This window comes from Salmo salar, chromosome 04, assembly GCF_965601325.2.
Source record: "Salmo salar chromosome 04, fSalSal1, whole genome shotgun sequence".
Taxonomy (NCBI): domain Eukaryota; kingdom Metazoa; phylum Chordata; class Actinopteri; order Salmoniformes; family Salmonidae; genus Salmo; species Salmo salar.
Genome location: NC_138294.1, coordinates 70796447 through 70814605, shown reverse-complemented (window position 1 = coordinate 70814605; position 18159 = coordinate 70796447). Strand labels below are relative to the sequence as shown.

The 18159-nt window shown below is 40.3% G+C and overlaps 1 protein-coding gene across 2 annotated transcripts in view; it reads left to right on the top strand.

The window, feature by feature from the left end:
- Window positions 1-18159, top strand: part of LOC106603667 (roundabout homolog 4) — a 53846-nt gene that overhangs the window by 14948 nt on the left and 20739 nt on the right. For both annotated transcript variants that reach the window (XM_014197622.3, XM_082974683.1), the window contains exon 2: window positions 16115-16447. In XM_014197622.3, coding sequence (XP_014053097.3) covers window positions 16115-16447 — 333 coding nt within the window. The remainder of the gene's footprint in view (window positions 1-16114; window positions 16448-18159) is intronic.

Here is an 18159-nt window from a genome sequence, read left to right as displayed (position 1 = left end):
GATCCTTGGTAAAGATTGCCACTCCCCCACCTTTAGATGATCTGTCTTGCCGAAAAAGGTTATATCCAGAAAGGTTAACATCAGAATTCAAAACACTCTTCTGTCGTGTCTTTGGGGGTACCATTAAACTGAAGATATGTTTATCAATTAGCTCCCTGTAATTATTATCACGCGATTAAACTGATTAATCGTTTAATTGTAATCAACTAGGAGGTCGGGGCACCAAGGAGAATATTCAGATTACAAAGCTATAATTTTCCTAATATAACTTTCCTATACTATAATATTATATTCTATTATAGTATAGGCCGATTATCTCCTAGTTTAAATGGTGTATTTACCTCTAGTCCAGTCTCATTCCAAACGTCGTAAATTGTTGTATCTGCACGAACCCAGTCTTTACTAAAATCATCCATACATCAATTGTCTTAAAATCATTTATTTACTACACTAAGTAATTAACAGAAAAACATACAAACAGTAATTATTGTCACAAAGGATTGGTATCGGAATGTGCCCTTGTGGGCTAAACAGGCTGGTCGGCCTGTTGAACAATGGGTCATAAATGGTCAGCTGAGAAGTTTACACAGAGTTCATTAATATTACAATTGACAATTGAAGGCTCACTCATTCGGGAACAATTGCAATCAATATATATTTACGCTCAGTGTGTCGTCGTTCTTTGTTGGAGAGTTTGATTCTGTTGGAGAGTTTGTCCGCGTTCTCTCTCTCTCTCTCTCTCGGTTAGAATGGATCTTTCAGAGCGACATTCATTAATGTCATCATAGAATGGTGGTTTCGTTGGTCTTCGCGTTCGATGATATAATTTACTTAGCTGCAGACTAATAATTAATATCAAAGACTTGTTCTTATTCTGTCGGTATCAATAGTCTAAAAGTTAACCACGTGGTATGGTTCACTTTCAGTAGAGGAATTGGAAGGTACAACCTATTAGCCAACGGAGTGTAGGCCTGGTCTGTAGAAATGTAAATCAGGGAGTGTTTTATAGTGCCCATCGAACAGGCTGGTCAAATGACGCCTGGTCCTGTATATGTCCCTGGGGCGTGCCTATGACTGAGTTAGATTTGGTTACAGAAATACAATTCTATCACATTACATCAGTACATAGCATCTCAATGTCTTACAAAAGCTTTATCCTTATCAATACATTCCATACACCCATATGAGGCAAGTCTTAAACTGAGTCTATTATATAAACAGTTTTATGGTAATATGGCTATATTGTCTCTTCTGAGTATCACAAAATGGTACCGAGCGGATCAGTTCGTAGCTGGATTCTTCAATTCTATGAGTTGGAAGAATTTCCTTTGTCTCTCTATGAAACATGGGGTAGGAGATTCTCCTCAGAGGGTTTTTTACAACCCTGGGTTGGGGGGAAGGTAGGTTGGGTGATGGTACGAAGGTGAGGGGGTCAACTGTCCTTCCTGTACCCAAAGAGGCCAACGTCATGACACTTCCTTAACCAAATCTCAGTAATGACCAACACATCTGAATTGGAGCTGTCTTCGCTTTGTTCCATTTGCTTCCATTTAAGAAATGTTTTCCAACAGAGTCGGATATAATAAATACACCCCTGATCACACGCAAACATGGTTCAATTTTACAGCAGCCACATACAAACAGCATGATCCCTTTGATCGCTGGATAATTCCATCTCGCATCTATGCACTCTCCTCCTCTCACCTTTTCCCTTCAATTGTGGATTTCAGTGCACAACACATCAGCTGTCTGTGACGATATCATAACCACTACACACAGCCTATTAGCAAACGTCAATTCATCATAGCTACTAGAACTAACATGTTAGTAAACCCTCTACAATCATGCAGTACAGTGTACAGTTAGCAAGCAGTTTAGCAGTTACACCGGTGGGCCCCAGTGGCAATAAATTAATAAAACCAAAATCTTGACTTAGAAGAGTTCTAGTGTTGGATAGTCATAGCCAGCTAGGTACCATAGCATCCCTCTCTATTTGAAATGGGTGTTATTTTTTTATTATTATTTTTTTTGTACTTTTTATTATGAACACAACAAATACAAAAACGGAAATATACACACAAGAGTACATAAACCTACCAGAGAGGGGTATTACATATCGAAATACATTTTCAATTTGTAATTTTTTTTTATGGTGCGTATTGCTTTTTTGTTTTTTGATTTTCTGATCATTTCAAAATAATATTTAAATTCTATCTCAAATAACGTGAAGATGGGTTTGTTCTCTGCCCACTTCATTTTATGGATAATGAATCTTCCATGAAAAATTAACAAATTAACAATGAACGTTAAATCAGGGTCCATATCATTTGGTTCAAAATAAAACATAATATCAGTCTCTCAGATTAACATTAATAGTCATTTCTTTAAAATAAAATCTTCTAACTCACTCCAAAATCTTCTGACATAAAAGCAGTCCCAAAATAAATCGTCAAGAGTTTCTTGGTCACGACCACAAAATTCACATTTGTTATCAATCGCTATTTTAAATCTGTGTATAATAAATGTCTTTACAGGGTAGATTCTATGAATGAGTTTATATGATACTTCTTTCACCTTATTAGATATACAATATTTGCCAGACAACAACAAGACTTTGTTCCAGTTCACTTGTCCAAGGGCTGCATTCCAGTACATTTTAGCAGAGGGAATAGTAACATCTTGACATCGTTTTCTTATTTGCATGTTATTACATTTACAGTTTAAAATGTCAATTCCTTCTAGTTGTATTGAGGCTACAAAATCCTCAACAGTTGCACTTGGAGTATTGTTCTCCTAAAAGAAGAATAGCACCTTTAGGAACAGCTCTAACAACAATGTGATACTCCTCAGGAGTGAATGTAACATTGTATGTTCTCATGAATTCTGGATTATCATATAGTTGTCCATCATTATTCAATACTTGTTTAACCCAGATAATGTTGTTGTCAAACCAGTTCTGGAAAAACAAAGGCTTGATTTTATATTTTATGTATTTATTATTCCAGATTGTATACCTATGTGGAGAAAAATGGTGTTTGTACATGAAGTTCCAAGTTAGAAGTACTTGTTTATGAAGGTTAGAAAGCTTAATAGGGATTTTACCCACATCAAAGTTGCATTTGAGTAAGAATTCTAGACCACCAATCTGTTGGAATATTAAATTAGGGATTATATTCCAAATGCAATTCGTATTTCTTAAATAGTTTTGTATCGATTTTATCTTAAAGATTATATTAGAAGTTTTAAAATCCAGAGCATTCAACCCTCCCTCACTTTGGGTGTTACATATTACCGCTTTTTTTAAATAATGAGGTTTATTCCTCCATATGAAGTTAAATAATTTAGTATCAACCATTGTAGTTACTGACAGAGGAACAGCCAAGGCAAGGGAGGTATAAACTAATCTCGACAGACCTTCAGATTTTGACAAAGTACAGATCCAGATAAAGAAATATCTCTTAATAACCAGGAGTTAAATATCTTTCCAATTTTCTCTACAATAGGAGAGAAATTTAAGTTGGCCCTTTCTTTCTGATCTTTGCTAACTTTAATACCAAGATATGTGATCACATCTTTTACAGGGATATTACATACTGAGTTTAAGTCACATCTTTTCAACACGGATAATTAACATTTCCTAATATTCAGAGATAAACCAGATACATGTGAGAAGGCATTAATACACTCAATAACTTTCCTGACTTCATTATGAGCTTTCAAAAAAAAATGGTGGTGTCGTCAGCCAATTATGACAATTTTATCTCTTTATCTTGTATCTGAATACCCCTAAAACTATCCTTATTTATATGAAGTGCCATAACTTGTGTGACCAATAAAAATAAGAAAGGAGAAACTGGGCATCCTTGTTTAATTCCGCGTCTAATGTCGTATCTCTGTGAAGTTTCATGGGATAATTTAACAGAACTGTAACTGTTATTGTAAAGTGTCTTAATTACACTTTGAAAATATTGACCAAAACCAAAAAATCCTAGAGTCTCAAAATTAAAATAATGTTCGACTGTATCAAAAGCCTTGTAAAAGTCTAAAAATAAAATAAAGCTGTCTTCCATAATGTGCTCATTATAGTCTATCAAGTCCAACTAGTCAAATATTATTATATATGTTTGCCCTTCATAAAACCAGACTGGGGACCATCAATGATTTGGTCAAGACTTTTTTTAAAGTCTTTCTGCAAAGATGGATGTGAGTAGCTTTCCATCATTGTTCATTAATGTGATTGGTCTCCAATTTTCTAACATCATAGGATCTTTGTTTGGTTTGGGGATTACAGAAATTAGGCCTTGAGTCATAGAAACAGGCAGGACCCCTAAATCAATTGCCTCCTTAAAAACATTAAATATAAATTCAACAATATCCTCCTGAAAATATTTATAGAATTCACTAATAAGGCCATCATTCCCTGGAGATTTGTTCTCTTTTTACTTGCTGATACATTGAATAAAAATAAATTCATCACAAGACTTTTGGAAGTCTTCATCTATGATTTTTGCATAGTCTTTGACAGAGTCTAGAAAGGCAGATATATCACTAGTAGGACAGGCATTACTGGTATAAAGGTTACCATAGAATTCTGAAACATATTTTGAAATATCTTTGGGGTTTTCATTTTCTTTGCCATCTATATTAAGCGAATGAATAGATGAAAGTTCTGAATCTTTTCTTTGTAAATTATAAAAGTATTTTGTGTTTTTTTTCACCTTCCTCCAACCATCTCCTCCTTGATCTTACAAATGCCCCTTTTGCTCTCTCTTCATACATTCAGTCCATTTCTATTTGTAAAGATTATTGTCACGTCCTGACCAGTAAAGGGGTCTATTTGTTATTGTAGTTTGGTCAGGACGTGGCAGAGGGTATTTGTTTTCATGGTTTTGTGTATGTGTTTAGATAGAGGGATATTTTGTGTAGAGTGTTTCTGGGGTTTATTGGTGTAAGTGTCGATGTAGAGGGGGTAGTTGATTTAGGTGGTTCGGGGAGTGTGTGTATTGTAGAGGGGTATTTGATTTATGTGTTCCGGGGTGTTGGGTATGTTCTTGTGTTTGTATTTCTAAGGGGCTGTTCTAGTTTTGTATTTCTGTGTTGGCCTGGTATGACTCTCAATCAGGTACATCGTTGTTGCTGATTGAGAATCATACTTAGGTAGCCTGTTTTCACCTGTCACTTTGTGGGAGGGTATTTCTGTGTTTAGCTTTATGTCTTACAGGACTGTTTATTGTCATTGTGTTTTTTGTATACGTGTTTTGTTTTGGTTTCCCTTCTTTGTCCTAATAAAAGATGAGTGTACATATACCCGCTGCGTTTTGGTCTCAACCCTACGACTACCGTGACAATTATTTCTTATTTCACACTTCATTAATTCCCAATATTTTCCATAAGACTTAAATAGTTGGGCTTTCCCTCCAATTTTCTTGTATATTATCTTTGGCATTCATCTTGAAATTAGCATCTTTCAACAGTCTACTATTGAGTTTCCAAAAACTCAGATTTGGTTTATTAACTTCAGATCCATTAATATTTAAAGATAAGAATATAACTTTATGATCAGTAAGAATTGATGGTTCAATGGATACCTTGACTACAGAATTATCTAATGAATTAGAAATCAACCAGAAGTCAATTTTTGACTGTCTGGCCATGTCCTTGTTACTCCAAGTGAAGTCCTTTTTATCAGGATATTTAGATCTCCAAATATCGACTAATCCAAGACCAAGTCATAGATTATTAAACTCAGGATTAACAATGCTGGATCTGTTAGGAGGGGGATATCTGTCAATCATCACATTAGATACAGAATTAAAATCTCCACCTAAGATAATTTTGATATCCGGAAATACACCTATAACTCTATTCATCTCTTCTTCAAATTCTTGAAATAATATCCTGTTGTTTTGTTTGTTGTTGGATGCATAAATATTCCGTAATAAAAATATTTCACTGTTGAAATTCACTGTTAAAATTAACCTCCAGAGTGGTGAGTCTTACTACTGATGACCTTCCCTTTAAATGCACCTCTTAAAACTGCTGCACCTGCAGAGTGGTTGTTGCCATATGATAACCAGATATTGTTACCCCATTGATTTTTCCAAAAAGCTAGATCGGAAGAACAAGCATGAGTCTCTTATAGATAGTAAAAGTCTGCATTTAACCGTTTGCAATACAGGAAAATAGCCTTATGGTTGAGTAAATGACGAATACCCCTGACATTAATTGAACAAAGAGATAAAGACATAAACTTCAACCAACAACCTTGTTATGCTAATATAAGCTTTTCCTAAGGATATGTAACTCAAAAGGATTTTTATCCCATTATTAACCTCTCCAACAAAAAACAAACAAATACTGGTCACAAAGTTACCAAAGTATTCTTACTCCCACAAGGGGGAGACATTGTGTAGATTTTACAATAAGCAGTTATTCACCCATAGTCAGTGTTTAGTTTACCAGTTCTCAGGTCAGCCTTTTCTCATTCAAGTGTTTGTGTACATTTTGTATAATAAACGGGTGTTTGAGTAGGCTAAACCAGCAAGCTGCATTCGCTAGCTAAGTACGTGAAAATGAAAGTGAAAAAAATAGGGCTAGCTCTCTCTCTATTGCTCTCTCGCTTCATTTTTGGAGAAATTAATTTGTTCAAAACTGTTAAACTATTGTCTTTCTCTTTGAGGCAAAAATGTTATGCACTGCAGTGCTAGCTAACTGTACCTTATGCTTTCAGTGCTTGATTCATTCTCTGATCTTTTGATTGGGTGTCCCATGTGGCTCAGTTGGTAGAGCAAGGCACTTGCAATGCCAGGGTTGTGGGTTTGATTCCCACAGGGGACCAGAAAGAAAATGTATGCACTCACTACTGTAAGGTGTTCTGGATGAGAGCATCTGCTAAATAACTAAAATGTCAATGTAAAAAAATGTGGACAAGAGCTCTGATAGGTTTGAGGATGTCCTCTGGAAGTTGTCATAATTACTGTGTAAGTCTATGGAAGGGGGTGAGAACTACGAGCATCTTAGGTTTTCTATTGAAGTCAATGTACACAGAGGAGGACGGAAACTAGTTGTCCTCCGGCTCCACCATGGTGTTGAGTGTTGTTGAGGCTACTGTAGACCTTCATTGCACAACAGTGTGCTTTAATAAATTATTTGGTGATGTGAATATATTGAGTATAGTTTTATCTAAATAAGATAACTTTTTAAAATATTACACAATTTTTATTTTTATGAAATTCAATGGGGGGGTGGGGTCCCCCCTCTTCCTCCTCTGAGGAGCCTCCACTGACACACATATAGCATAGTTATGTTAACAGAAATAATTGCGTGCCTTACTATTCTCCATGGTTGGTCCTTTTGCCTATTCTTTGGTGGAAGGAGCCACAGCCCACACAGTTATACACCTGAGCCTTCTTACTGCAGAACACAATCAATCCATCAGATTGATGCAGGTGTGGGTTGTAGGGTGTCTTCGTGTTCTACATTTTTTAATATGGGTAACTCGTAAAAGAGCCTGTTTTGAACTGTACCCTAACCTGAGAAGTAGAAATCAAAGGGAGAGAAACTGGGAATTGCTAAGTAAATGGAAGAATACTCTTATTGCAATGTGCGTGGCTCTTAAAAGAGCCTTTGGTTGTGCATAATGTAGTCTATCGGACAAGATGTTGCTGGGAAACAGCACCCTCCTCGTAGGAGGTGAAGGTCTCCCGCACAGGGATTGCCTCCCGTGCTGCGTTGTAGGCCCCCATCCTGGCAACATCCTGCAGAGCAGCAGACATCTCCTCTAGCACACAGCAGTGAGCTGCAGGTCCCCTCCTGGTCCTCGTGACCATCCTCATGAAGTTACAGTATGCAGGACACAGGTAGCCTTCACACGCCTCTGCGTTAGTAGGGTGGACCCCGATGACTCGTTTGTACCTCCACCACTGGGACGCAAGAATGCCGAAGGTGCACTCGACGGTCAGCCTGGCTCGGGAGAGGCGGTAGTTGAAGACCATGTTCCTCCTGAAAATGTTCGCTTCAGGGAAGTGCAGCATGAGGTTACTCCGGCACGGGGGTCCCCGGTGCTCTGCTCCTGGAATCAGGCTGTCTTCGGGAAGGTCCAGGGTGCCATCTCTGAGGGCCTGACCGTGGAGGAATTCATGCCTGTCCCTTGGTTGGGAAATATCTCTCATTACAAATGATAACATTGGATAGATAGATGCATGTGCACACACGTGCATGTGTAGCATGTGACAACAGAATGATCATATCAAGGATCGCATCACAAATGAATACATAAATATCACTTGAAGCTTGATGGTGAGCTGATCATTTGAATCAGATGTGTAGTGCTATGGCAAAAACAAAAATGTGCACCTCTTTGGGTCTCCAGGACCAGGTTTGAGAACCACTGCTCTTGGGACATTCATTGGGACTTCTTCATCTGCAGACAGGCTTTCACAGCTCTCTGTATCTGAGGACAGAAAACATCACAAAGAAACAGGCTTCATTAAACTGAAATTAGAAAGCACTGAATATTATGTTGCTATTATCTGTCCTCAGTTTTTCTCTCGAAGGACTGAAACTACACAAAAGTACCTACCCTATCCAGAGTAGCCTACTCTCTCCCTCCTTTGACAGCTGGAGCTGCTAATCCTTTCACCCTCTTCCATTGCTCTTAGCTAGCTAGCTATCTACCTACCTACAAGTGCATTTGGAGTGTGTGTTTTACATTTATTTACAAGATAGCTAGCTAATATGAAGTTAAGTAGCTATCTGGTGATTTATTTAATTCACATAGCTAGGTAGCTATACAGTATTTAAAGGTGGCTAGATAGCTAGCTACGTTAGCAGTTCATTTGAGCTAGCCTGCACAATACTGTAGCTAGCTAGCTTCACCTGGAATGCTTTTCCAACAGTCTTGAAGGAATTCCCACATATGCTGAGCACTTGTTGGCTGCTTGTCCTTTACTCTGCCAACTCATCCCAAACCATCTCAATTTGTTTGATAGGGTGGCGCACAATTGGCCCAACGTCGTCCGGGTTTGGCGGGGTAGGCCGTCATTGTAAATAAGAATTTGTTCTTAAATGACTTGCCTAGTTAATTAAAGGTTAAATAAAAAATAGCCCTTACACATGCTGGAGGTGTGTTGGGTCATTGTCCTGTTGAAAAACAAATGATAGTCCCGCTAATCGCATACCAGATGGGATGCATATCGCTGCAGAATGCTGTGGTAGCCATGCTGGTTACGTGTACCTTGAATTCTAAGTAAATCACTGACAGTGTCACCAGCAAAGCACCATCACACTTCATCCATGCCTCACGGCAGGAACCACACATGCAGATATCATTCGTTCACCTACTCTGTGTCTTACAAAGACACGGCGGATGGAACCAAAAATCTCAAATTTGTAGTGATCAGACCAAAGGACAGATTTCCACCGGTCTAATCAAAACAAATGAAATGTTATTTGTCACATGGGCTGATTACAACAGTGAAATGCTTACTTACAAGCCCTTAACCAACAATGCAGTTTTAAGAAAAATACCTAAAAAAAAGATGAATGTCCATTGCTCGTGTTTCTTGGCCCAAGCAAGTCTCTTCTTCTTATTGGTGTCCTTTAGTAGCGGTATCTTTTTTTTTGCGACTGCATTGTTTTAAAGTAATGATGGACTGACATTTCTCTTTGCTTATTTGAGCTGTTCTTGCCATAATATGGACATGGTCTTTTACCAAATAGGGCTATCTTCTGTATACCACCCCTACAACACCCCTACAACACAACTGATTGGCTAAAATGCATTAGGATGGAAAGAAATTCAACAAAATAACTTTTAACAAGGCACACCTGTTAATTGAAATGCATTCCAGGTGACTACCTTCCTCATGAAGCTGGCTGAGAGAATGCCAAGAATGTTCAAAACTGTCATCAAGGAAAAGGGTGGCTACTTTGAAGAATGTTGTCCGGACCTCTGGCAGTCTCTATGGGGGTGCCACAGGGTTCAATCCTCGGGCTGACTCTTTTCTCTGTATATATCAATGATGTCGCTCTTACTGCGGGTGATTCTTTGATCCACCTCTACGCAGATGACACCGTTCTGTAAACATCTGGCCCGTCTTTGGACACTGTGATAACAAACCTCCAAACGAGCTTCAATGCCATACAACACTCCGTGGCCTCCATCTGCTCTTAAATGCTAGTAAAATGGACAACTATAAATAGCTAGGTGTCTGGCTAGACTGTAAACTCTCCTTCCAGACAAATATTAAGCATCACCAATCCAAAATTAAATCTAAAATTAGCTTCCTATTTCGCAACAAAGCCTCATTCACTCATGCTGCCAAACATACCCTCGTAAAACTGACTATCCTACCGATCCTTGACTTCTGCGATGCCATTTACAAAATAGCCTCCAACACTCTCCTGAGCAAATTCGATGCAGTCTATCACAGTGCCAACCGTTTTGTCACCAAAGCCCCATATACTACCCACCACTGCGACCTGTATGCTCTCGTTGGCTGGTCCTCGCTACATATTCGTCACCAAACCCACTGGGTAAAGGTCACCTATAAGTCTTTGCTAGGTAAAGCTCCGCCTTATCACAGCTCACTGGTCACCATAGCAACACCCACCCGTAGCACGCGCTCCAGCAGGTATATTTCTCTGGTCATCCCCAAACCCAACACCACCTTTGGCCGCCTTTCCTTCCAGTTCTCTGCTGCCAATGACTGGAACGGATTGCAAAAATCACTGAAGTTGGAGACTTATATCTCCCTCACTAACTTTAAGCATCAGCTGCCAGAGCAGCTTACCGATCGCTACAACTGTACATAGCCCATCTGTAAATAACCCATCCAACCAACTACCTACCTCATCCCCATATTTGTGTTTGTTTTTCTGCTCTTTTGCACACCAGTATTTCTACTTGCACATCCTCATCTGCACAACTATCACTCCAGTGTTAATTGCTAAATTGTAATTACTTTGCCTCTATGGCCTATGTATACTGCTCAAAAAAATAAAGGGAACACTTAAACAAAACATCCTAGATCTGAATGAAAGAAATAATCTTATTAAATACTTTTTTCTTTTCATAGTTGAATGTGCTGACAACAAAATCACACAAAAATAATTAATGGAAATCCAATTTATCAACCCATGGAGGTCTGGATTTGGAGTCACACTCAAAATTAAAGTGGAAAACCACACTACAGGCTGATCCAACTTTGATGTAATGTCCTTTAAACAAGTCAAAATGAGGCTCAGTAGTGTGTGTGGCCTCCACGTGCCTGTATGACCTCCCTACAACGCCTGGGCATGCTCCTGATGAGGTGGCGGATGGTCTCCTGAGGGATCTCCTCCCAGACCTGGACTAAAGCATCCGCCAACTCCTGGACAGTCTGTGGTGCAACGTGGCGTTGGTGGATGGAGCGAGACATGATGTCCCAGATGTGCTCAATTGGATTCAGGTCTGGGGAATGGGCGGGCCAGTCCATAGCATCAATGCCTTCCTCTTGCAGGAACTGCTGACACACTCCAGCCACATGAGGTCTAGCATTGTCTTGCATTAGGAGGAACCCAGGGCCAACCGCACCAGCATATGGTCTCACAAGGGGTCTGAGGATCTCATCTCGGTACCTAATGGCAGTCAGGCTACCTCTGGCAAGCACATGGAGGGCTGTGCGGCACCCCAAAGAAATGCCACCCCACACCATGACTGACCCACCGCCAAACCGGTCATGCTGGAGGATGTTGCAGGCAGCAGAACGTTCTCCACGGCGTCTCCAGACTCTGTCATGTCTGTCACGTGCTCAGTGTGAACCTGCTTTCATCTGTGAAGAGCACAGGGCGCCAGTGGCGAATTTGCCAATCTTGGTGTTCTTTGGCAAATGCCAAACGTCCTGCACGGTGTTGGGCTGTAAGCACAACCCCCACCTGTGGACGTCGGGCCCTCATACCACCCTCATGGAGTCTGTTTCTGACTGTTTGAGCAGACACATGCACATTTGTGGCCTGCTGGAGGTCATTTTGCAGGGCTCTGGCAGTGCTCCTCCTTGCACAAAGGAGGAGGTAGCGGTCCTGCTGCTGGGTTGTTGCCCTCCTACGACCTCCTCCACGTCTCCTGATGTACTGGCCTGTCTCCTGGTAGCGCCTCCATGCTCTGGACACTACGCTGACAGACACAGCAAACCTTCTTGCCACAGCTCGCATTGATGTGCCATCCTGGATGAGCTGCACTACCTGAGCCACTTGTGTGGGTTGTAGACTCCGTCTCATGCTACCACTAGAGTGAAAGCACCGCCAGCATTCAAAAGTGACCAAAACATCAGCCAGGAAGCATAGGAACTGAGAAGTGGTCTGTGGTCCCCACCTGCAGAACCACTCCTTTATTGGGGTGTCTTGCTAATTGCCTATAATTTCCACCTGTTGTCTATTCCATTTGCACAACTGCATGTGAAATTTATTGTCAATCAGTGTTGCTTCCTAAGTGGACAGTTTGAGTTCACGGAAGTGTGATTGACTTGGAGTTACATTGTGTTGTTTAAGTGTTCCCTTTATTTTTTTGAGCAGTGTTTTTCCTTACCTCCTTACTTCATTTGCACACACTGTACACATATTTTTCTATTGTGTTATTGACTGTACATTTGTTTATCCCATGTGTAACTCTGTGTTGTTGTTTTTGTCGCACTGCTTTGCTTTATCTTGGCTAGGTCGCAGTTGTAAATGAAATCTTGTTCTCAACTGGCCTACCGAGTTAAATAAAGGTGAAAAAAAATAATCTCATATAAAATATGTTTTGATTTGTTTAACACTTTTTTTGGTTACTACATGATTCCATATGTGTTTTTTCATAGTTTTGATGTCTTCACTATTATTCTACAATATACAAAATAGTAAAAATAAAGAAAAACCCTGGAATGAGTAGGTGTCGAAACGTTTGACTGGTACTGTATGTCACCAGTAGGCCAAGTAATTGTACCGTTAATACCCGTCATTTGGTTACATTAATTTCTGTTAATGCATGTATTAATTCATAATTTACCGTTCTACCATAATTTCCGGACTATTAAGCGCACCTGAATATAAGCCGCACCCACTGAATTTAAAAAAATATATTATTTTGAACATAAATAAGCCGCACATGTCTAAAAGCCACAGGTGACTACCGGTACATTGAAACAAATGAACTTTACACAGGCTTTAACGAAACACGGCTTGTAACAAAAATAAATAGGCTTTAACGAAACACGGCTTGTAACAAAAAATAAAAAATTTGCAGTAAGCTTTAGTTGTCTTTTTGCACTGAGTCAATTCCTCACGCTGCTGTTTTCAACGTCTTATCATCGACTCATTAAGACCAAGCCAGATCAATCGCCTTCAACTTGAAAGCTGCATCATATGCATTTCTCCGTGTCTTTGCCATGATGAGGGTGACAAAATGACTACCGTAATCAGAATGATGGGAAGTTTGAGAGCGCTCGATTTAATCTAAACAGTAAACAAAAAAGTTTTTGACCTTAACCCATTCGGCAATTTCATTGGTCTAATGAAAGCTTCATGCCGCCAAAAAACTGAGCACGTCACAGAATGTGTTTTTTTTGAGAAAAAAATTAAAAGCGGGAAAAATCCATATATTAGCCGCGTCATTGTTTAAGCCGCGAGGTTCAAAGCTGGGAAAAAAGTTGCGGCTTATAGTCCGGAATTTACGGTAATTCTAGGAGTTTAAAGGTTGTTTGCAGTGTTGAAAACCTGCTACACTTGTGAGAAACCAGTATGTTTTTTTTCATAACCATCATTTTTGAGTTTTGTCAATTTTGCTATTGTCTTTTGTTTGGCGTGCTCTATGTGAGCAATGAGCATGTCTCTGTCTGGTTTCTCTGTCCTGATAATGTTCAGGGAACGTGCACGCCTGAGCACGCATAGAAGTACCTGGCCTGCTGCACGCAAATTTAGGAAAGTGCCCTTTTGGGTATGTCTGAGTTCTGATCATCCCATATATCCAGTGGATATACAGTTGAAGTCAGAAGTTTACATGCAATTAGGTTGGAGTCATTAAAACACGTTTTTCAACCACTCCACAAATTTCTTGTTAACAAACTATAGTTTTGGGCAAGTTGGTTAGGACATCTTCTTGTGCATGACACAAGTAATTTTTCCAACAATTGCTTACAGACAGATTATTTCCCTTATAATTCACTGTATCACAATTCCAGTGGGTCAGAAGTGTACATACACTAAGTTGACTGTGCCTTTAAACAGCTTGGAAAATTACAGAAAATGATGTCATGGCTTTAGAAGCTTCCGATAGGCTAATTGACATCATTTGAGTCAATTGGAGGTGTACCTGTGGATGTATTTCAAGGCCTACCTTCAAACTCAGTGCCTCTTTGCTTGACATCATGGGAAAATCAAAAGAAATCAGCCAAGACTTCAGAAAAAGATTGTAGACCTCCACAAGTCTTGTTCATCCTTGGGAGCAATTTCCAAACGCCTGAAGGTACCACGTTCATCTGTACTAACAATAGTACGCAATAATAAACACCATGGGACTGCGCATCCATCGTACCGCTCAGGAAGGAGACGCGTTCTGTCTCCTAGATATGAACGTACTTTGGTGCGAAAAGTGCAAATCAATCCCAGAACAACAGCAAAGGACCTTGTGAAGATGCTGGAGGAAACAGGTATAAAAGTATCTGTATCCACAGTAAAACGAGTCCTATATCGACATAACCTGAAAGGCCGCTAAGCAAGGAAGAAGCCACTGCTCCAAAACCGCCATTAAAAAAGCCAGACTATGGTTTGCAACTGCACATGGGGACAAAGATTGTACTTTTTGGAGAAATGTCCTCTGGTCTAATGAAACAAAAATAGAACTGTTTGGCCATAATGACCATCGTTATGTTTGGAGGAAAAAATTGGAGGCTTGCATGCCGAAGAACACCATCCCAACCGTGAAGCACGGGGTGGCAGCATCATGTTGTGGGGGTGCTTTGGTGCAGGAGGGACTGCAGGAGGGACACAAAATAGATGGCATCATGAGGTATGAACATTATGTGGATATATTGAAGCAACATCTCAAGACGTCAGTCAGGAAGTTAAAGCTTGGTCGCAAATGGGTTTTCCAAATGTACAATGACCCCAAGCATACTTCCAAAGTTGTGGCAAAATGGCTTAAGGACAACAAAGTCAAGGTATTGGAGTGGCCATCACAAAGCCCTGACCTCAATCCTATAGAAGATTTGTGTGCAGAACTGAAAAAGCGTGTGCGAGCAAGGAGCCTACATACCTGACTCAGTTACACCAGCTCTGTCAGGAGTAATGGGCCAAAATTCACCCAACTTATTGTGGGAAGCTTGTGGAGGGCTACCCGAAATGTTTAACCCAAGTTAAAGAATTTAAAGGCAATATTACCAAATACTAATTGAGTGTATGTAAACTTCTCACCCACTGGGAATGTGATGGAATAAATAAAAGCTCTCTACTATTATTCCGACATTTCACATCCTTAAAATAAAGTGGTGATCCTAACTGACCTAAAACAGGGATTTTTTACTTGGATTAATTGTCAGGAATTGTGAAAAACTGAGTTTAAATTTATTTGGCTAAGGTGTATGTAAACTTCCGACTTCAACTGTATGAACTCATCGGCGCGGTAATCTCTGAGGGCCCGGAATAGACTGTATAATGTTGTTGATACAAGTTTGCTAGCAACAGTTGATTGATTTGATACAATGTTGCCCTCCACTAGCAATAGCTCAAGTCAAGACCGATAGAAATGGGGGCAAACAGGTGGAGTAGAGCGATGAATGCGATGTATACGTGCGTATCCCGTACATACGCCTAATAAAACTTGAACTTGAAAGAACCTGAATTTTCATCAGGATATTTTCTGCTGGTTTTATTTGTTAGCTCTATGTATTTGACTTAGTTGACAATGGAAGTTATAGGCCTACTGCTTCTCATGGGAAACAACTATGATTTAATCGTCTTGACCCCATTCGATGCTAAATGCATAGTATGTATAGTAATAAACTATTGTCAGATCTTCTGTGAATTAACAGACGCAATAGCCTACTTTGACAGAACCTGAATTTCTCCATCTTTATCCGTCCACTGTTCTTGTTCTCTCCAGGTTCCAGACTGAGGACAGATGTGGTGGAGGTGCCCCCGCGGATTGTCCACCACCCCTCAGATGTGGTGGTCAAGGTAGGCAGCCCCGCCACCCTCTCCTGCCGCGCCGACGGCACACCCGAGCCCTCCATTGAGTGGCTCCGCAATGGCCAGCCCCTGGAAATGGACAAGCTGGACAGCCAATTGCGGCCCATCGTCCTGTCGGAGGGCAGCCTTTTTTTCCTCAGCGTTGTGCCAGGGAGGCGGAGTCAGTCACATGAGGGCGTGTACGCGTGCATGGCAAGGAACAGCGCTGGCAAGGCCACCAGCCGCAACGCCTCCCTCTATATCGCTGGTAAGACTGTGGGGATGTCTTTCAAATTAGATGGACATGCGTATCTTGTTATAAATTCCAAGATGCCATGCAGAAATAATTGCACTGTAGGATGAAGAGAGGTACCATGTTATAGAGAGGTCCCACTGTTATATATCATGTGAGTGAAGAGACTATGTATCAGTCTCAGCAGTGTGCAGACTAACTAATAAATCACTCAAGGGCTTGATTGGCTCAATCAGGTGTGCTCATACTGAGATGGAACCAAAGGCACACACAGCTGCCTTCCAAGTACTTAAAAACACTATGCCAGATGGATGTGAAAATCTGGCCTTAGAATACATTCTGTTGTCTTGGTTGGATGGCCCTCTGTGGCTCCTACATCCTGTCCCATTAACTTCTTATCTTCCTCCATGCTGATCTTAAATGTGATATCAATCTGATATATGATCCTTCAGGTCCACGGAAAGCCCGCAGTAACCACAGACCCCTGCTCCAGAGAGAAAGCGAGAGACGTTGAGATTGTCCGTGTGATTGCTGAGTAGAATTATTATTATATATATATGTTTTAAACATTTATTTAACTAGGCAAGTCAGTTAAGAACAAATTCTAATTTACAATGACGGCCTACCAAAAGGCAAAAGGTCTCCTGTGGGGACGGGGGTTGGGATTAAAAAAAATATATATATTTATATGTATATATAGGACAAAACACACATCACGACAAGAAACAACACAACTCTACATAAAGAGAGACCTAAGACAACAACACAGCATGGTAGCAACATATGACAACACAGCATGGTAACAACATGGTAGCAGCACAACATGGTAGCAGCACAAAACATGGTACAAACATTATTGGGCACAGACAACCGCACAAAGGACAAGAAGGTAGAGACAACAATACATCACGCAAAGCAGCCACAACTGTCAGTAAGAGTGTCGATGGTTGTCTTTGTCTTTGTCTTTGAATGAAGAGATTGAGATAAAACTGTCCAGTTTGAGTGTTGGTTGCAGCTCGTTCCAGTCGCTAGCTGCAGCGAACTGAAATGAAAGAGGGTCCAAAATCAATGTTTACCACCTTCCCAGAACAAACACTCTGCTAATTTACCCCTGACCCCCAGCCTCTGTTTGCACCCAAAATAGGGTCACCCACAGACCACTGGATTCTTGAGCTGGATGGTATAATTAGTGGCTGATTGACTTGTTGGGGGAACTTCCCTGGAGCAGTATGTGGTGGAGGCATGGAGCAATTGGGACAGTAAACAGTGGCACTTTACTTTCGATTGAGTTATAGTAGCAGATCGATTGTAGTATAGTTTGCGTTTAACCTTTATTTATCCATGTTAGTCTCAATAAGATAATTGTGCAATTGTGACCTTTTGTAAGTATAGTTGAACTGGTTAGGTTAGTAGCCTCTACAGTAATGAGTCATGCAGCACTGTTAATTCATGAGTTGGGCTAAGTTCTCTATCATAACTAGACAATTCTTGAGTTCAAGAATACCCTTAATACATTTTAAAGAAGTCCAGCCTTGGATCATTCCTTGATGAAGAGTGGAGATATTCCAGTAGTAGTTTATGGCACTAGACCATTGTAACCATACGTGCAACCAAGTAGACACCAAATACTTTTTGTCTCATGATTCCATGTGGTGTCCTAATGTAATACCTATGTTATGACATCAGTGAAGATTTAAACAGACATCCTAAACATGTGGTAATGTACA